General features: G+C 31.2%; 1 protein-coding gene across 2 annotated transcripts; it reads right to left on the reverse strand.

Annotated features, from left to right (window-relative positions):
• Positions 1 to 197: 197 nt before the first annotated feature.
• On the reverse strand, positions 198 to 2,124 carry LOC107413963 (peroxidase 4). 2 transcript variants are annotated; one of them, XM_025071330.3, is made up of 4 exons: positions 1,608 to 2,124; positions 1,346 to 1,483; positions 980 to 1,145; positions 198 to 783 (listed from the first exon to the last, which is right to left on the reverse strand). In XM_025071330.3, the coding sequence occupies exons 1-4, from the start codon at positions 1,818 to 1,820 to the stop codon at positions 392 to 394; spliced, it is 909 nt and encodes a 302-aa protein (XP_024927098.3). In that variant the 5' UTR covers positions 1,821 to 2,124; the 3' UTR covers positions 198 to 391. The 2 variants fall into 2 exon arrangements, with proteins under 2 accessions (XP_024927098.3, XP_015877520.3); XM_016022034.4 differs by having other exon boundaries at positions 1,292 to 1,483; positions 1,608 to 2,120.
• Between the last annotated feature and the right edge of the window lie 20,039 nt (positions 2,125 to 22,163).

Below are 22,163 nucleotides of genomic sequence, written 5' to 3' on the forward strand. Positions count from 1 at the left end.
CACAAAAACATAACATGCATACAAAGCGACGTTAAATTACACTATTATTTCTCTATTTGTCATTGCCGAGGCCTCAGAGCATTTTATTAACTAGCTCTTACATTCAGCTTATTCACATCTGTAAATATAAAACATAAATTTTCTGTTGTCGGTGCCCCAATTATATAATAATTATTTGTGGGACATATTACCATTAATTACATTTAATCACAAAACTTTATATATAACAAAGTTGTTTATTGACTTTCACCAAAAAAGAAAAAAAGTTGTCTATTGACCGACATTCATGGTGACAAATAACCTTATACTGATACATGCATATTTATGGTCCACAAACTTGGTGTTTAAATAATGACTAACAAATACATCAAACTCTCCTTAATTTTAATCATCAACTATTAACTTTTCTGCAATTGATTCTGATCTGACCTTTGCTTCCTGTGAGAGGTTTGATATTTCCCATCTTGATCATGCCTTTGGCAAAGTCTTTAAAGAATGCATCAGTGTCCGTTGCATATTTTCTGACCAGAGAATCAGCAGAACTTCTATTGTATAGAGCCTGGTCTGAATGAAGAAGACCTTTATTTTTCACCAAGTTCTTGTAGTAAAAGTTGTCAAAATGGAAAGGGGTTCGGAGATCAAGATCTGCAAGTTTGTTATTATTGCCACTTTTTGGGCATTTTCTCTGCAATGATTTGGCAAATGAAGCATCAATGGTGGCAGTGTCATTATAGATACGTGACCGAAAAGTTGTACATCTAGCCAGGCCAATGGTGTGTGAACCTGCCATTAATCAACAAACACAATAATACTATTACAGCCCCTGATTAAGTTCCTTTTTAATTTGAATTTCCCATCTTTTGCATCCACATTTTTAGCCATGCTTTCGGTGAAATTAAGCTTAACATATATAAATGGATTACATGGGTTTTCCTTGACATTTTCATAGAGAGCTAAAAATTGGCAAAATTAAATATACCTGAAAGAGCAACTAAATTCTTTAAAGAAAGTCCCTCAGCAGAGAAGCTTGATATCAGAGCACTTAAGCTAAAAGTAGGACCAGGGATGGAGTTGTTTGCAGCACTCCTGCTAGCAGTTGTAGAATCTCTTCTTCCCAAACCAACTTTCCATGAAGGACCTCCTAACTACGAATGCCATAAAATATATACTCCCTGATCAGTCTATTTCAAGTATACCAAATATATTTTGTATGTTTTTTCAACATGGAAAATGAATTGTTTGTGAAGAAAAGGAAATTGCAAAAAATGGAAACTTTTTTTTTTTTTTTTACATAAACAACAGAGTCGTGTGCAGCCAAAGTAAGGATATCAGCACAGGACACCACTTTGGGGCATGCTTTTTCGAGCTTGGCTTTAATGGCGTCAACCACTTCAAATCCTCTGACCGAGTTGTTGTTTGCAGCTGCAGTTTTCTCACCAATGAAGTTGGCTGTATCATCCAAAAGTATTGAACCATCACAGCCCTGAGGTTCATCAAAAAAGTATAGACAAGCTGATCATTAATTTTCAATTTTACAAATGCCAAAAACTCAATCTAATGTACATGCGTGTGTGTATATATATATATATATATATTTATGTACTCACATTCACAAAGCAATCATGGAAATGTAGGCGGAGTAAGGAAGCACCAATTCGTGTTTCCTTTTTGATGGCTGCTATAACACCTGCCTTTACAATAGAAAGTGCATTTGGACATGTTTTTGAGTAGTGTTTTGGAGAGAGTTTAGCATTAGTTTTAAGAAATATTGGAGTGGAAGCAATGAAGATGATGAACAAGAGGAAACTGTAAGAAGCCATAGCAAGTTATATCTATCAAAATATATAAGAACATGAAAGGATATTGAGATCACTTTGTGCAATTGGCTCCAAGAAGTTTGCTGATATATATAATGATAAATAATTTATCTTATAATAAAGTCATGGTTACTACACTTAATCATTCCAACAATAATGGTAACCGAAAGAGTTAAAGTTATGTTAAAGCACAGAACATCTCTATTGATTTTTCACTTTGATTGGAAATTTGCAATAATTGGATCTTCTGCAATACTACTTCATATTTTGACGTTTCTAACACTTTCCCTTTTCTTGTTGTTTAACTGTTATTGCATGAGAGAATGACGAAGGCTTTTTCTTTCTTTTTTACAAAAAGATTCTTTTCACGTTGGACTGAATTTATTTATCTTTGTCATTTAGTTTCTATGGTCCCCCACGTGGAAATTACATACCTCTAACCTCTAGTTCTTGATCCCATCCCATATACATAACGATTCCTTCTGTTGCACTCATATAGGTACTCCAACTTTCATTATGATGAAACAGTCAGCTTTGATCTGTCCGTATCAATAATTTATCCAAATGTATAGGCACTTTCTATTATACCCAATATGGTCGGCCATTTCAGCATTCCTAGTTTAAATAGAGAAAAGTTTGACACAAACTGAGAGGAAACAAAAAGGGTATAGAAGAACCAATTGAAGCTCATATAACTATTAAAGCAAGAAAAGTAAACAAAATCTATGGTAAATTGAGTTTGGATCAAAATCAAGAAAGATTTGGTACTCTTAACAGCTTATATATTGTTTTGTTGATGATGAATTTTGATGTAGCTTTCTGTCTGTAGGACATAAGTTGGACAAGTGAAAAACTTCTTTTTGTAGGAATTATAGCCAAAACAATGCATGTGTTGTTGTACTGGACTTGTTTAAAGATATCAAAACGAATCCAATTTCAAAAGTAGTCCAATATAATTGAATATGGAACTTTTTACATTCTATTTCCATGGCTTGGGACTTAAATTTTTAAGGCTAAGATTGATATTGTTTCTTTTTCCAGACACTCTCCTTATTAAGCAACAATGGAAAAAATTCTACTATGCAGCCAAATTTCTAAAAACTGAAAACTTAAATTTTTAAGGCTAAGATTTATATTGTTTCTTTTTCCAGACACTCTCCTTATTAAGCAACAATGGAAAAAATTCTACTATGCAGCCAAATTTCTAAAAACTGAAAAATTTTAGTTGCAATCTACACATCACACAGGAGAATAGCAAAAGCTAACTACTAAGTCATTAATCAAGTTGTTGATAATTATTGCCATTGCTGTAAAGGCATACACCGGATTTTGAACACTCCAGGTAATTAAGCAAATTTGTTAGCTATAACTCTGATGGTGACAGGTAGACTGCTCAATATATATTATATATATATATATATATATGTTTTATTTGCTATATTTATTTCAATGTTTTAGTTTTTAAAATAAAGCATATAGAAGGACCATCGAAGATCAATATTTATTATTGTCAAATCAAAATCCAGCGCAGCGTAATGAAAATTTTATCCCTCTGTCCTTTTTTTTTTTTTTTTCGTTAATATCTCTTCCTCTCTCCTTGATATAAGATAGAGATGATCAAGAGCAGCCTTTCATGAAAATTCTTGGACTAAAGTCCAAGTACTGCAAGTGGATTGAAAATGTAAATTGTGGACTATCCCCATTGAGACTGAGTCCATTATAGCGTTGGAGTAGTTACAATCTTTGTTCTTTTCATGACCCAGTTAAAGAGAAAAAAAAATTTTATATGGTCTTTTCAAAAATACCCTTGTAAGAGAGAAAAAAATATTTTTATTTTCAACTTTTGTAACAGAGAGAAAAAGAAAATGAGAGACCGGACCTTACAATTATTAACAATACCTTTCAAAACACTTTCTTTTTCATTTAAATAACTGATGAACCAAACACTCATTGTCTTTTTCTTTTTTGTATCTTTCTTTTTCTTACATAAAATTCTTTTTCTCTATCAAACAAAATCCAAGAACCCAACTTTATGAAAATAATAATAACAATAATAATAACAAAATAAATCAAATAACCCAACTCAATCTCTTTGGATTTTCATTTTTTTTTTTTTTTATTTCCACTAAGATTGATCAAATTTGGGCCACTAGAAACCCATCCATTCATCTACTCAATTGGAAGCATTACTTACTTTGCATTCATCTACTCAGTTGGAAACCTTTACTTAATTTTTTAATGGTAAGAAAAAAAATTCAAGGGAAAAAAAAATTAAAAAAAATAAAATAAAAAACCAAAGATCAGACGCAACGGCTAATATCATCCTTAAGGCTTAAACCAATTGGTTTTCGCTGGAATGATGAAGCTCGATTGTAAATAACAAAATTTTTTTTTAACAAATATAAGAAAAAAATTTGAAAAAAAAAAAGTAAGTTGAATTCAAAAGCGAAAAAAGCATAAAAAAGCTTCAAAAGAAAAATGTAAAAATTTTAATAAGGATTTTGAAAGAAAATTTGAAATGCAAAATCAACTTTTCACCTTCTCCTTCAAAGCTGCCATTCTGATTTGAGTTTTTATTTTTTATTTTTTTTATTTTATTTTTTTGGTGAATAATCCCAATCCCTTAAAGTATGTATTTCCTACTTAAAATCGGATTTTTTGATAAAGAATAGGCAATTTATTTTTGAAATCTCGACTAACTTAAGGATTCCCTCTTAAATCGAGATTTTTTTTTTTTTGGGTTATCTTTCTTTTCTCTCTCTTTTTTTTTTGTTTTTTTATCCTTCTTTTTTGGGATTCTATATACAATATATCTATAAATGATAACTATATGATTAAATATTTCTTTCTCATAAAATATGGGATTCTTTTTTATATAAAATCATAATTTATTGCTTACATTAAGAGATAACTGCAAAAATACTTATTATCATTTATTGTTGAGAAAATTAATCAATGTCCATCTACATATAATATATCCATATATGATATTTAATTGATTAATATATTCTTTTCTCTTCAAATATAAGCATAATTTATTGCTTATATTAAATGATAACAATAAAAACTTTATCTCTTTTAATGTGTTTTTTATATACTGCCCTTTTTTTGGTTTAGAAAATTAATTGCCTCTATCAATTTATAAAAATATAATATCTAATTAATTTTAGGGTTTTTTTTTATTTCAAATCTCGATCTCTTAAATTAGGGATTCTCTACAAAGAGAAATCAACTCATTTTTAAAATCCCAACTCCTAAAATAGGGATTCCTTATATATATATATATATATATATATATATATGTATGTATATTTATGGGATATTAACAAAGATGCATCCCAAACTTTATCGAAGTTAATACATTGCATCATAAATTATTTTTACTAGCATTATGTATCTCAAACTTCCATTTTACTTGCAATGTTGGTGCGTCTATTAAAAATGCATAACGGAATGATCACAAGTCATACACGTGCTTGTCAAGTAAAGTTAAATTAGATAATTTTACAACTTTTAGGCATTGTTTGAAACTCAAAAAATGTATAGGAAAAAAAGTGAGAGGATAAGAAAGGGAAAAAAAAAATGATATGGGGAAAAATAATTGATTTCTCTCAAAAAATTATAATAGATTCCTCTAAAAAAAATTTCTATTGTTTGATAACACAAGGGAAAAAAAATCGATAAATCTAAAATTTTTTGGAAAAACTCTATAGAAAGAAGCTCCTCCATTGTTAAAATGGAGTTTTACTTTTTTGAAATATCAGTTAGAGAGAAAAAGAGAGTACACAAAAGAAAAAAAAAAAAGGACAGAAAAAGAGGAGAGAGAGATAAAGACAGAGATGTGATAATTTCAAGTCAAATATACATACATATACCGCCATGATTAGTGGATATTGCAAAGAGAGCAAGATGAAGAGATGTTGTTGAACAAGATAAAAAAACACGCATTGGTTCCCAACACCAATACATACACTACCCTCATTAATAGGCATTCTAAAGTTGGAAACTTTGAAAAAGCATATATGCTGAGGGATATAATGAGCACTAAAGGATTTGCCTCAAATATCTGTGCATAGAAAGCTGTGACTAATGGCCTTTGTAAGAAAAGGAGACTTCTAGAGGCTTATAAACTGATTAAGAAGGAATTTCACCATGGATTACAAGCTGATAGAATAACTTATACTATTTTAATATCTGAGCACTACAAGAAGGGTGATACTAAGGGAGCTCTAGTGTTTTTAATAAGATGGTCAAAGTTGGTTTCCAACTTGATACTTATTCTTATACCATATTGATTGCCTTTTACTGGTATGGCTATCATGGAAAGCCTAGAAAGAAAGCAATGGATCCAAACTATTAATAACCTAGTCAGAAAGCTTTACAATGAGAAGAAAGTAAGCATTGCGGCATTGTTTCATAATTGCATGTCCCGAGAGGAACAAGTATGCTCTTGTTTCAAGACTTGTCTTGATGAATCTCTTAAGGTATTGGTTAGCATCTTATTGTAACAGAAATTGAAATTTTTTGGAAAACAATTATTGGGTCCTCTCCCTTCTCTCTCGTATAACTCTCTCTATGACTCTCTCCTCTCTCTCTTTTTCTGTCTTTGTCCTTCTTTTTTTTTTGGTTGTTGAACTCTCTCTCTCTCTCTCTCTCTCTCTCTCTCTCTCTCTCTCTCTCTCGCTCTCTCTCTCTTTTTCTATCTAAATAGAGCCTAAAAGTTGTAAAATTATCTTATTTAACCTTACTTGACAAGCACGTGCATGACATGTGATAATTCCGTTATGAGTTTTTAATAAAAGAACTAACAATGCAAGTAAAATGGAAATTTATGGTACAAAATACCAGAAAAATAGTTTACATCTTGACAAGTTTAGGAGTGCTTACCTGCCAGTATCCCTATATTTATTTATTTGTGGTTCTTATTTTTAGTTTCTTTTTTTTTTTTTTTTTTCCTTTGTTTTTAAAGTCTATATGGTTTTGATTTATCTCCTAAATTGTCTCATTCATTTGTCATTAATTTGTTTGCTCATTTGTCTCCTAAATTATTTCGTCCATCGTTTATCACACTATTAATAATAAGACATTTATCACTATTAATTTAATTAAAATAAATTAAAAACACTAATAAGTAAATATTATATGCTAGCCAATACACATGGCTTGAGTACAATATCCACCTTAATTTATTTTAATTAAAATATTGATTAGCTTATTTAAATTTTTTACAAAAAACCTGATTTAAAATTGGAATTCTTGACTATCATGAATCAGGATATATAGCACTGAGATCTCGATTTTATATTACATGAAGCAACCTTTTTTAAAGAAAAAAATCCCAACCTATAATGTAGGAATTCTCTACTTAATCTCGGAATTTCTAGTTTGTCTTTATATGATTTGTTCTTTTTCTATATTGGGTCAAGTAAATCTTTTCTTCCTCTACACCTTATCGAGATAAAACCTAGCTGCATAAAAGTTTTTATGTCCGATACAAAATAGAAAAATTAAAATTTTAAATTTTATGTCTTTGATGATCTTTTTTTATGGAAAAATACAAAAAACCAGCGATTTAATGATTTTTACCCCCCAAAAAAAAAAAAAGGAGGTATCAACGATTAGATGATATGAAAAAAAGAAAATAATCAGTGATTGAATGGTTTTTTTATGGAAAGAAAAGAAAAATAATCAAGATAAATTTTTTTATTTGTAGTCTGTAATAGGAGAGAGAGATAAGAAAGATGCTTTTTTTGTATGGTAACTTTATTGAAAGAAAGAGATAAAAAAAAAAAAAAAACAGAGATCTGAAAGATCTAGTATACATAGGTTCAAGATAAGGATATTTTTCATATCTCATCAAGATCAGGTTAGAAAGTTAATAATTTAGATGTAAACAAGTTTATACGTCCAATATTAAAATAAATAAAAAACCACTAAAATTTTAAGTTTTTATGTTTTAATGAATTTTTTTGGGGAAAAAAATCGTTGATTTGATAATTTTTTATAAAAAATAAAAAGATTAACTATAGATCTGACAAAATCTCACATGATACGATAATAGGATATAAACCAGCATGATAATTTACGATTTGAATTGATGATATCATGTTGGTTTGATATCAGTATTATCCAATAAGATTCAATAAATTAATGGATTTTAACGTATAAAATACGATAATATATGATAACCCATTAGACCTATTAAAAAATAATATTTTTGCAAATATATAAGTTTTATTATATTAAAATTACTTATTTTATTATTAAACATATATTAATCTGTTTGGTTTTTAATTTAATATTTTAAAAAATCTAAAAATAAATAAGTTTTTTTGTAAGATTTTTTAAAAAAACCATTATTTTATTATTCAAAAGTTAAATCAAATTTAAATTTTTAAATTTATATGTATTTATAATGGAATAATGGGTCGGATAACGGATTATACTCTAATTTAACAAATAGAGTTGAATTTATCTATTTCCATACGAAAACTTAATAGATTATGTTTAGGTTAATTAAATTTCATACTAACATGGTTCAACACAATACGGTCTAATCAATATAGGAATAAAAGAAAGAGAATTAGTAATTTAATGATTTTTCTAAAAAAAATATTTTACAGAAAGAAAAGAATAATTAAATGATTTTTTTGTTATTTGTAGTTTGAAATGGAAGAGAGAGAGAGAAATGAAAGATTTTTGTTTTTGTTTTTTTTTTAATTCATGGATTAGTTACGGGAAGAAAGAGTGAGAAATAAAAGAGGAAAGATCTGGTAGATTGAAGATAGGGATATTTTAGAAAAATTAATGCTAAAAAACTGATATAAGGATCTCAAGGCTTTTCTCTTTATTTGGAGGGGCAAATAAAATATTGTGATTCCTGTTAGTGTTGAAATGGATCACAACTGAGGCCCAAATTGTACCTCACTCGTTCACAACCCTCCAAAATCTAAATCCAAGCAAATTGAATTTTTTGTAATTACTAATAATTTTATTTTATTTTTAAAAATTGCTATTAATTCTAAATATGTTGTTAGAGAAGTTTATTTTGCAATTTCATAATAATTTTGTACACTTCCATTAATTATGAATTTTCCAAAACATCCTTATCTCCTTTTTTTATTTTTTTTTTATATCCTTTTGAATTAGGATTTTACCTAGCCTAGCGTAGTGTCATGGGCCTAACTTTTTCAACACTCCCGTGCAGCACTTAGCACCTCCCTTGCTAAGTAAGCCTTGCTCACAAGCTATCACAATGCAGAAGCTAAGAGTAAGAGAGTAGGAAGTAGGAGAGTTTGAGAGAATGTGGAAAGTACTTGTATTGCTAGAATTCTTGGATATGTTACAAATGAGAGTCCAATCCTTTATATAGAGGGTTTGGCACGTATCACAAAAATACAAGGTTCTAGATATATACACATGTCACCTATCTAGTTAGGGTTCTAGATTATTCTAGGGTTATATACACATGTCACCTATCTAGTTAGGGTTCTAGATTATTCTAAGGTTATGTACAAGATATTTACATGGAGTATTCTAGAGAAATTCCATTCTATATTAGTCTAGATTTCTCTTGAATCTTCTAGAATCTTCCGGGCTTTCTTGAATCTTCATGGAGAGTGTAGAACCTTTCGGTTAAACCTCAAGGATTCCACTCCTTTTGCACAGAACATGACACTCTCCCCCACCTAAACTCTCGATGCCCTCGTCGCGCCTTCTTCCTTGCCCGCTGAATGTGATCTTTGAGTTGCCATTGTGTATCTTCATGCTCCCTACTTACTTCACCATCCGGCAAGTTCTTCCCCTTCACCAAGTATTTGGTGTAGTTAGGCACGCCTCTATGTTGAATGACTCGATCCGCAGGTGTGGTTTCCACATTCTTGTCGGGTGAAGTCACTATCACCATGAGTGCCCTTCTTGACTTACCTTTCTTTGGGGCTTCCTTGCCCTCTTTCCCTACAATGGGAAGTGACCTCTCATAGGGTCCTATCACCCCTTTATGCTCTTTGTGTAGTGTTTTGGATTGTTGGGGTGGCGGCCTGACTAGGTTCCCTCCCTTAACCTCTACATACTTCGTCTCGTTGTCTCCACAACTTGAGGCCAATGCATGCAAGCTCACTTGCTCCAACTCCTTTGGTACATCTTGCACTTTAGGAAATGTCTTAGCATGGCTTGGAGCATCCTTGCTAGGTTCTTGGGCAACAACTAGGTTGATTTGCTCCTCCTTCTCAACCTGCAGTGCCGACAAAACTTTAGCCCCTCGCTTGCTAGCTTGTTCCATAGGCATCATGCATGTCACTCCCCCATCCATGATGCATAACATGTTTGCAAATGGGAGTGGGAAAGCCTTTACTTGGTTGAAGAATTCCATGCCAAGGATAACCTTGTAGTCATCCATGGACACAACAGATAGGTTCAATTGGCCATCCCAATCTCCGATGGTGGTTTTCATGCCTCTAGCAACTCCTTGGAGTGGCTTTGCGTCTGAATTTACCGCCTTTACGGAGCCCCTTTCTTTTGTTGCTATAATCCCAAGCCTTTGTGCCTCCTCCACCGATAGGAAATTATGTGAGGCATCCATGTCCACCAACGCCTTGGTGAGCACCCCATTGAGTTTTGCCTCTACGAACATTAGGCCACCCTTCGTTGTCTCCTTAGGAGTTGCCTTGATAGCATTCAACAATTGTAAAGAATCTATACTAGTTCCTTCCTCTTGCTTCTCCTCGTCTTGGGTAGTCATGGCATTCAAAGCCTTCCTCTTCGGACAATCCCTAACCCAATGCGGTCTATCACATAAGAAACAAGAGTTTTTAGGTTTAGAAGCATCCTTACCTTCTTTAGATGCCTTCCACCTTGAGCTTTTTGGCTTATGTGCACTTTCTTCCCTTTCATCCTCTTTGGATCTACTAGATTCTCCCCCCCCCCTTTTCCATGGTTGTCTTTCCATTCCTTTGGCTTTGGAAAGTCTCTTTGGTTGGAGTAGTCAATGAAACCTTCGGCATACGCAATGGCACTAGCCAAATCTTGTACTCCATGCCTTTTTAACTCCGTCTTTGCCCAAGGTTGTAGACCATCCATGAGGTAAAAAAGGGAGTCTTTATCCGATAGATCTGGGATCTCCAAAACCAAGTTGGTGAACTCTTTGATGTATTCCCAGATATGGCCCACTTACTTGAGTCGTCGAAGGCGACTCCTTGCCTCATTTTCGGTATTCTATGGATAAAATTGCCTTTTTAGATCCTTCTTAAAGTCATCAAAGGTATGGAAAGTGCATGTACCTCGCTCTATGTCGTTATGCCTCCTCCTCCACCATAACATGGCCGTGTCGTTAAGGTAGAGAGTGGCAGTCCTAATCTTTGAAGCATCGTCCACAATGCCCATTGCTTCAAAGTATTGCTCTAAGCCCTAAAGGAAATTCTCGAGCTCCCTCGCATTCCTTGCCCCGGAGTAGGACTTGGGCTTTGGAACATCAATTCGTGGCCCCTCATGTATGTTGGTTGTCCCCGATGCCACCGCCCTCTTGCAAAGAGCCCAATCACCCCGCATTTCTTCCATTTTTGTGCGGATAGCATCCAATTCTCTCTCCAACATGGTACGAAGGTCTGCTACCTCCCCCATGCATTGGTCACGTGTTGAGCGGAGCTCCCTCCTTAAGGCATCGTCTAGCCCATTGAGTAACCCTCTGACGGCTTGATTGATGGCAACGTCCTCTGACTCTAGCCCATCTAGGCGACTCTCCAGCGCCTCAAACCGTTCATGTACTCGAGTAGCATGCTCTTCCAAGCGTAACTCTACGCCAGTCATCACATCCTTGGACTTGAACTTATGCCTCTGCCTCCCCGCATTGGGGTTGCGTTGCTCTTCATGACCTCGCACATCGGTAGCTCCCTCCACATTGATCGTAACCTCCGAGCTAGCCATCTGGCCTACTTCCACGTTACGCCACCGGTATGCTTGAGTAGCAATTGGCTATGATACCAACTGTCACAGGCCTAACTTTTCCAATACTCCCGTGCGGCACTTAGCACCTCCCTTGCTAAGTAAGCTTTGCTCACAAGCTATCACAATGCGGAAGCTAAGAGTAAAAGAGTAGGAAGTAGGAGAGTTTGAGAGAATGTGGAAAGTACTTGTATTGCTAGAATTCTTGGATATGTTACAAATGAGAGTCCAACTCTTTATATAGAGGGCTTGGCACGTATCACAAAAATACAAAATTCTAGATATGTACACATGTCACCTATCTAGTTAGGGTTCTAGATTATTCTAGGGTTATGTACAAGATATTTACATGGAGTATTCTAGAGAGATTTCAATCTACATTAGTCTAGGTTTCTCTTGAATCTTCTAAAATCTTCCGGGCTTTCTTGAATCTTCATGGAGAGTGTAGAACCTTCCGGTTAAACCTCAAGGATTCCACTCCTTTTGCACGGAACATGACACTAGCCTAGCCTTTTCCATTGCACCCATAGGCCATAGCCACTAGCAGTAAAAGGAATCACCAGCGGCATGCGGCCAGGTCACGTCGCCGATCTGCGGTATGCCTCTAATGGTCCTCCCGCCATATGAGTACTCTTTTATTTCTTCCTAATTTTTTTTTTTTAAAATAACCATAAACTCTAAATCTATAGAAATGTCGTATCATCTAAATCATTGGTCCTTCATTAAAATAGTCCCACTTTGAAAATTTGATTAATCGCCCACTCCATGATTTTTCAAGCAGTCTTTTCCATTACCATATTTTTAAATTAAACCATGTTTATTAGAAAACTCAGTTTCTTGTTTCATATTCCTGACTTTAGTCTTCAAATTCATTGCTTGCTAAGTTATGTTTGAAATATTTATTTAAGAATATAATAAACTACCACTCATTTCGGTAAGAGACATGAAAGACATTTTAGTTAAAAAGAGAAGTAAAGAAGGAGAAGGTGAGGATATTTTAATCAATTAATAACAAAGAAACCGCATAGAATTAAATTGGTAGTGCAATTAAAATTTCTATATCTTTATTATCTTTTGTTATTATTATTATAATGTGGTTATTGTCATTACGGTCTATCTATCAACTAATATAATTTTTTTACGACCAAGCCGTCTGGTATGTTGTTTTATTGGTTATTTTTTTGGAAATTGTTTTATTGGTATATGTTTGGTGAGAGAGATGTATAGGTTATAAAGAAAGAAATAGATGGAGGGAAAGGGCAAAATAGATGGAGAATAAATTAATTCATAGGACAAATTAGATTCTTACCATAAGATGCTCACCTTAGCAAATTAAGCTCCTCCATTGAATATCTAAACTCAAAATTTAACCTTTCTTTTCTTAAATTCCTTCCCCCTCCCCCCTCTCTGTCCCCCCCCCCCCTTCTACGCAAATTCTTGAGGTTATTGGAAGCGTATATATAGGAGGAAAGGTTATACCCAAAAAAAAATAAAAAAGCTTCATGCATGGATCTCACTAAAAAATGAACCATTTTTTAGAATAATTTCCACAAAACTATTATTAGCAGTTGTTGTAAATTCAAAGGAGGATAACAAAGCTAAATTCATTAATCAAGTTTATTGATAATTATTGCCATTATTGTAAAAAGGCATACAGGATTTTAAACACGGGTAACTAAACAAATTTGTTAGTTGTAATTCTGATGGTGATAGGTAGACTATACAAAATTTTGAAATATATATTTATTTATTATTTTTAAAATTTGCTATATTTATTTTAATTTTTCTTTTAAAAAAATAAAACACATAGAAGAACTATAGAGGATTAATGCTTTATTATTATTATTATTATCATTGTCTAGTTAATAGAAGGATTAGATCAATAGTCTTAGTTAGCCCCTTTCCATATCAAAGTATCTCAATCTTCATATGAAAAATAATAATAAATTAATTAATTAATTAAAATTCAAAATATTATAACGTATTTTCTCTCTCTTACTACGTTCTTGATTTAAGATACACATGCTCAAGCCAGCCTTCATTAAAATCCGTGGCCCAAAGTAAAGTACTGACCCATTTTGAAGAAGCCCATTTGGTGTTGAAATGGATCATAACCCGCCTCAGCCTGCCTCTCTTAGTTCACCACCCTTGAACAGCATTTGCTACTAATTCCGAATGTCGTCACTCTCATAATGCTCGATCACCTAAATCAACTAGTATCAATTCTTTAGTGCCTAGCCGTCTAGCATATTGTTTTATTGGTATATATATGTGGTAGGAGAGATGCATAGAAGTGAAAACAAATTAAAAAAAAAAAGAAAAACAATCACCAAAAATAAAAAATAAAAAATAAATAGATGGAGGTAGGGGAGAAAAGAGATAGAGAATCATAGTTGAGGGATGTGAATTGATGAGAGAATGATAAATCCAATTTTTACTTTCAGTTTTTATTTCAACTACTTAATACAACTAAATAGTTATAAGAATGGTGATTTATAAACATTTGTGTAATATAAAAGTTTTTTTTAATGCTGATTTAGTCTCTGTTTTATGGTATATGATACTTATGTAACATATTATGGATCCTAATGCTATAGACACCAAAATATTAACAAATAAATTTATTTATCAAATAAAATGTGTCAAGATATTAGTAACTTAAATATAGATAAAATTATATTTAAGTAGATGACTAAAGAAAAAAAAATTAAACATCGTTATATCAATTATCAAATAATTTGGTAAATATTTTGATAACTTTAGTATTATTATAATACTAAATTAAGACAAAAAAAATGCAAAAAATTTTCGTTTTATTTTTAGAAAAAATCTAACGGCCGGGATCCACACACCATCTTTCAATTTAAGGAGCTCTATTAACGGATTCACTTTTTCATATTAAAATTTTAATATTACAAAATAAAAATAAATTTTATAAATTAATATTACCATTTATAATTTGTCAATTCCTATATAATATATTAATTCATATTTATATACTCATGAGCTCTCATGGAGAGATTTGTTACTGTGAGCATCTTATGATAGACATCAAACGTTTATGATGAGCATCATTTGTCATTTAACGTTAAAAAAAAATTGATTTCTTTAATATTTTTTTTGTTTTTTTGGTATTTCCTTACCTTTACTCTAATATTCTTGCTGAAACATGGAAACTAATTTTGATATTGTGACTTTATAGGTTGATTGTATACCTCTCATGTTGAATGTTATTTTACATACGCTGAAGATAAACGAGAAAATTAAGGCAAAACAAAGAAATTTCGGAAAATAAATTTTGTTTCTTTAGTTTAATAACAAGTGGGGCTTACCATAAACGTTTGATCCTTGCCATAACATACTTACCGTAGCAAGCTCTAATGAACATCCAAACTCAAAGTTTTAACCTTTCTTTACTTTAACATTCTTTTTCTTCTACAAATTCTTAGGGTTATTAATTAGAATGCTTATAGGAGGAAATTAAGGATAAAGTTTAAAAAATCAAAATTTTGGTGGAAATTTTGTCAAAATTTCACTTTTTTAAAAGAAATTTTCATTCTTAAATGAAAATAGATATAATTTTTATAATATTTTTTGAAATTATTAATATTTCTACATAATTTTTATGAAAATTACCATAAAAATAATCACATCAAATCTTTAATAATTTGGTTAAAAAATCATAATTTCCATGGAAATAGAAATTTTAGAAATATTTATAAATTTTATTTTTTAATAATTTTTTATCAAAAAATTTCATAAATATTATTGATATTTAGTAAATTTTTTGGCCAAATTAACTTCATTAAAGTTTTTTTTTTTTATAATTGTCTCAAAATATTTAGTAATATAAATAAAACAGAGTGAATTAAATTGAATAATCTTGATATGTTCTATTCATTGATAAAATATATATACGTATAGAGTCTTTCTATTATCAGGTCCGAACTGATTAAAGTGGTGTGGTCCAAAAACGTGAGAAAATGATCAACCATTGGATTTCAAACTCATCACATGGATGGCTAGGATGACAGACTGACTCACGTGAGAAATACTTGACCAAATGGGGGAAGCCTTCCCATTCGCACCACCATTCCTTTGATGGACCTTACCTCTTCAAAATTCCCAAATCCAGCTTTAAGGCCAACCTTCCTTTTCTCCTCTGCTTTGTGTTTTTCTATATATTATCTTTTTTTTCACTTCACTCTGGTTCATTTCTGTTCTTAAAAAAAGTAAAAATAAATAAATGCATGGGAAGACTAGTGGTGGGCTTTGTTGTAAAATGAAGACCTTCTTTTCCGGAAGTGTGGAGAGCCCCCATATGGATTTAGTGCATGCGCGTTTGAAAGGATCCCACTTTCACCTTCTTTTCCCTTTTTTTGATTTTATGCTTGTCCTCTCTCTTTTACCTTCTCATGTCTATCATGTTAGTATAAATCCATAAAAGTGTTATGCAAAAAGCTTCCTGGTATGGGGGAGAGAAGTGGGCTTGGACGGTGGGCTAGTATTTGATGATGAAAGTTGGTGGGGTCCCTTTTTTTTTTTTTTTTTTTACCTTGAGTAAATTAGTGTTTTTTCTGCAGTCTTTTTCCAAGGACATATGGAGAGCTCTTTGAGGGCTTCAATGAATGAAATTTAGAGCATAAAAATTAAAAAAAAAAATTAAAAAAGAGGAAAAAGGAAACAGCTTTCTGAATAACCGTCGCCAAAAGGGAGAATAGCTGACGTTTTTATAGAAAAGTGTTAGCTATCATAAACGTTTTTAGCAACACTTTTTTTAAAAACACATCGTTAAAAACCTATGCACTAGTCGATGCTTTTCTGTTAAAGCGTCGGCTTTTCTCATTTTTAGAAATAGTTTTTTAGAAAATCGTCCCATTTTTCTTCTTTTTTAATTTGTTATTATTATTATTATTAATTTTTTTTTTTGTGGCAATTGAGATCATAAATTTGCCAAACTATCTTCCAAACAGATTTCATTGCCAATCTATTGGTTTTGTAAAGTGTGGAATTTGCCTGTAAATTTCATTAACATTTTTTTTTCCTTATGCAAAAATCTCATCTGATTGTTCCCAAAACACAGCATTCACCAAAATAATAGCTTCTTTTACCCACTAACCGAAGCAAAACCATTCCAAAGCAAAACAAACCAAAGCAAATCAGAACAAACCAAAACCCATACAAAAACAAAAATAAAAGTGAAAAAAAAAATTAATATACAGAAAAACACGAAGCAAATGAGAAGAGGAGAATAAGAAGGTTGGCCCTGAAGCTGGATTTGGGAATTTTGAAGGGGTAAGATCCATCGGTGGAACAGTGGTGTGAGCGGGAAGGCTTCTCTCATTTTGTTAGGTATTTCTCACGTGAGTTAGTTTGTCATCCGAGTCATCCATGTGCTAAGTTTGAATTCCAATTGCTGGCCATTTTTCCATTTTTTTTACTGTACCATTTTGATCAGGTTGGACATGATAGTAGAAAGATTATATATATATATATATATACACTTTCCTATACATTTTGTATGGAAATGATTCAATATAATTCCATATTACAAGTTAATAATTAGCTATACAATAATGAAAAATACTAATATAGAAATATAATATTATGAAAAATCGATGTTGATAGTATTTTAAATAATAATATTAGGCAAATAAAAATAAAAAGATAATGAAATAGATTTTTCATCTTGCCAAATATCATTACACATAATATATTCTCTGCAAATGTAAGTGAATAAATAATGAAATATATACATATGAAACAATTATAGAACCAACTTAATTATTAAAGAGTAGTTATGCACACAGTCAATCAATATCATATAATAATTAGAATCAACGACAATCATATTTAATATAAAATCTATATGATTGGCATATTAATAATCACATGCAAAATTATCAAAAATATATATATATATATTTTAATAATTATTTTTCATATTTCACATATCAAAATGAAATTGTAAAAAAGACCAATAATATTCAACCAAATTCTTAGGTATTAGAATGACATTGATTAAATATAATGTAATTATAATAATTGTCATCTTAATTAATAAATAATTTTATTAATAATAATGATTTATTTATGATCATTAATAATTATTATAAATCAATTGATTAAAAAAATATAATATCAATTTAATATTCCAACAATGTTTATAATTAAATTAGTATTGATTAATTGAATAAACTAAGCTTAAAGTTTTAATAAAAATTTCTATTTTTTAAAATAAATTTTTATCAATTTTCATTATTTTTACAAATTTTTATTGATATTTAATATTTTATAATATTTTTATAAAAAAATTTATATTTTAAACATTTAATATTTTCATTTGAGAGTTGCCAAAAAAGACCTTCACATCTCGATCCCACTTAAAAAGGTACCATTTTTTAAAATCATATAAATTCCACAAAATGACAATTAAAAATTGTTATAAATTCGAAGTTCAACGTAAGAATCTCTCTTTTTTATCTTATGCCGCTCACTTCCCACTGTGACAGTATCTAGGCAAATAAGAAAGTTCATCATCTAGTTGGCTTTGGGAATCGGTTTGCTCAATTTCAAGGGTTTTAATTGGTTGCCACTTTTTTGTCTCCGTTCTTGCAAGTTGCGATGTATCCAACTAGGTGACCCACTCGCCGACATCGATACTTCAATAACTCAACAGTAACCCCACAGCAACTAGAATACATGTATATATTTATATATGACATTATATATAACTTGCTCCAAAATATCCGGTCTTAATATCTATATTCTATGTATGTGCAAGGCTTTTGGTCCCTATTTTCCGATAAAAAAGAACAATAACAACAATAAAATCAGTGTCGTTGAGCCAGCTAGCCAAGTCACTCGCAACCCATTTTATAGACTATCGATATGAGCATGAAAGTTAATATTGATAATAGCTTTAGTTTACTTTGAATTTATTTCTCTGTCTAATGCATCCGAATATACTATTTCAGTCCTATATCATGATGACCTAAGCAATTTGTCAAATATAATTGTACAAAATGACTTAACAGTTTGCTTCATCTCTTTTCCTGTTATTTTCTGGTGTGACTTTGTTTTCTTTTTCGGAAAAATTTCTAATTTGCAAGAAAGAGAAAGGCTTCATCTACTTATCTTCCCCATTATAGAACCATCGTTTTCAATTTTCCAAAGCAAAATAAAATAAAACAAAAGAAAAATTTACATGATTAGAGGCCCATAATTTGTGTAGAAATGATAGTCTCTACACGATCTCAAATGGTGGGGCTTATTAAGGCTTTAGTTAGCTTAATTTTTGTCTCACATATTTTGTGAAAAAATGGGACCTCAGAGAGAGACTCTTAGCTATATATTTATATATAGTTGCTTTCATGTCCTTTTCATTACTGGCCACAAATGAGAAGGCAACACAACATAACTAGGCTTTGGACCTACATTTTAGAGTGTGGGCAGGTTTTGTATTTTGGGTGCCTTTAGGTTTCTGTTGTTAATGCTTTTGTTTGCCCTCATTGCCATGCAACAACCAATTAGCTTCTCCAACTTCCCTATTTTCACATTTGAAAATGCTCTTCTTGTCAAAAGGCCCGTTCCTTTCCTTGACAGAGAGAAGACGACGTATCAATGGCGTTAGTGAGAATTAACAATAATAATAATAATAATAATATCCATTTCTTGCAATATATATGGGAAAGAAAAGCAAAGTATTTCGTTAAAAAAAATATAAATTGTATACAATAATGATCCACTTTCTATTAGGTTTATTGAAAATTATAAATTTAATATACATTATTGGATTTTCTTTTTATAAATTATATCTTCTAAAATAGATGGTGATTTAACATGTATATTGTAATAGTCTCTTCTTTTTATATTGGCTTAGTTTTTTTATATAGATAGTGTAGCTTACTTTTGCGCACCCAAACAGTGCTAATTATTCTGTCGCTTTGTAATCTCCATACTAAATTTCCTGCAACCCTTTTGCATAATTTTATATTATTGTCTCCATGATCATGGACAATTTCAACGGTTACTAAATTAATCTAGGATAATAAAAAATAAGATTGACCTTATTATATATTATTGTGGATCCAAACAAATTCATTCTGATTCTGATAGTAGTATATATGATGATGATGATGGTGGTCGTGGTCGTGGTGATGATATGATGATGAGGATGAGGATGAGGGATGAAGAAGCTATACCGTAAGAGTAAGGTTATTTGGTTTCTCAAATAACCTTAGAGTGTTGGCATTGCATTGACCTCTCAAAGATTCTGTTATCTGCCAGTACTTGAAGCTTCAAGATTCGAAAAAGATCAGCATCTTGCGTGTGTACAAATGGAAGACGATTCGTTTATGTCAAGGCCAAGCTTCTAGGAACACCAAGTGAAAGCATATCATTATGTGTGGTCCAGTAACATTTCTTTCTTTAACAAATATATCTATATATATATATATATATGTATATAATGCGTGTATATATATATATATTCAAGTAATTTATTGGTCATGGTCTAATACAAATTATCATCATTCCAACTCAAATGAAAGGCAGAAACTCTAATATACATATATATATATATATATAAATAGAGGCTTTATCAAATTAATTTATTTCCTTCATTTGAACTTTGTTTTGATGTAGAAACAAAAGAGTAAAAGATTCCTAGCTAGTTATATACACATAATATATCATATGAAGATTCAATGAATTAAAGATCATAGGTATGCTACTAACTGTAGGGCATGCACTATGTGCAATATCCTATGAAAAAATTAACAATGTTCATTTCAGTCCAATGTACCAAATAACTTTAAATATCCAGTCCTACTTTTCCTATCATCTGGGGCGTCAATATAGATATATATATATATTTATATATTCATATATTTATATATACATATATATATATATATATATATATATTAAAATATTTATATATACATATATATATATATATACACACCTATAAATTCCACTCTACACCAAGTCCCTAGCTAGCACCAATCCCAACAGCATCAATATTATTGTCTTCTTGTCCATACAATGTTGCTGAAAGTTGCACGGCTTTAATATTGATCATGCATTTTGATACATATTCTCAAAACCACTGAAAGCAAACTGTTTTATAACAATAGCTAGGCATGCAAACTGAATACTTAAATTTACAAATATAGAAGATAAAAATTCACAAATAACAATAATATTCGACCTTCTCTACATATGCCTACACTATTTTTATTTATTATTTATTTATTTTTCATCCTTGGTTTTTTATTTGGGAAGTAGTATTGGACACGCATAAAGGTCTTCATTTCGTGGAAAGACTTCTAACGAAGTTGAATGATCATTAGGTTTCCATGGGTAGATAGCCAATCATAATGTAAATAATGGTACCTTCTAACCGGCCATGGAATTGGTCCACTTGCCCACCATTCATCTCCCACCTTATCTTATCTCTGCTGGCTTACACAATTAAACGACAAAATTCCAATTTAAAAGTCAAAGTTTACTACTTAATTCATGCTACGACCCATGACCATCACCACCAAAGAATTGTATCCTTGCCCCTGTAATGAAATATTTAACAAGTTAAGGGGCCAACTAATAATTAATAACACTATCTTCAAGTTCTATATATATATATATATATATATCATTTACAGGAGTTATCAACTTGGCGACATCATGGCTAATACCAGTAACAAGACTCCTTTTACAGACGATAGAGATTGGCTACATTAAAACAAATTTACACTTTGCCATTCATGTGTGTATATATATTATACAGAAATAATATATTAAGAAACTTATAAAAGAAATTTGTAAAGAGCAACATCCACATGTGTATGATTTTTATGATCTGATGGTTGTGAACGATTATTTTTTATAATTTTTTTTATAAATGTTTTAGTATGTCAAAACTGTATATATATATATATATATATTATGTCTTACAAAACCAATAAAAATAAAAATAAAAATAAATAGACTGATTAGCAATGACCATCATGAATAATTCTAAAAAGACCTAATGTCAAAATTTCCGGCTTTAATTTATGTATATATATTTAAAGACAAATTTAACCCTAGAATACTCTAATCCAAAAGTTAAAGGGCTGCACACTCAATCTAATCACCTAATCACCACTAGAGCAAGATCATTGAAATGGTTAGTTTAGTCCCCTAAGGCACCCATTCTGAGCGCCAAGATTAAATTTCAAAACTTGATATCATCCCACTTTGGCAATGAATTTTAAGCGAGAAATTATATCCAATTCTTAAGTGGCCATTCAAGTTTCAAGCCAAATAAGGAGTTAGCATGTATCACATGCCACAATGATTCAAAGAAGGTAATGGTAGGCATAATACATACCCAATAATATTCCTAGACTAATAAAGTGA

This window comes from Ziziphus jujuba, chromosome 8 (assembly GCF_031755915.1).
Source record: "Ziziphus jujuba cultivar Dongzao chromosome 8, ASM3175591v1".
NCBI lineage: Eukaryota > Viridiplantae > Streptophyta > Magnoliopsida > Rosales > Rhamnaceae > Ziziphus > Ziziphus jujuba.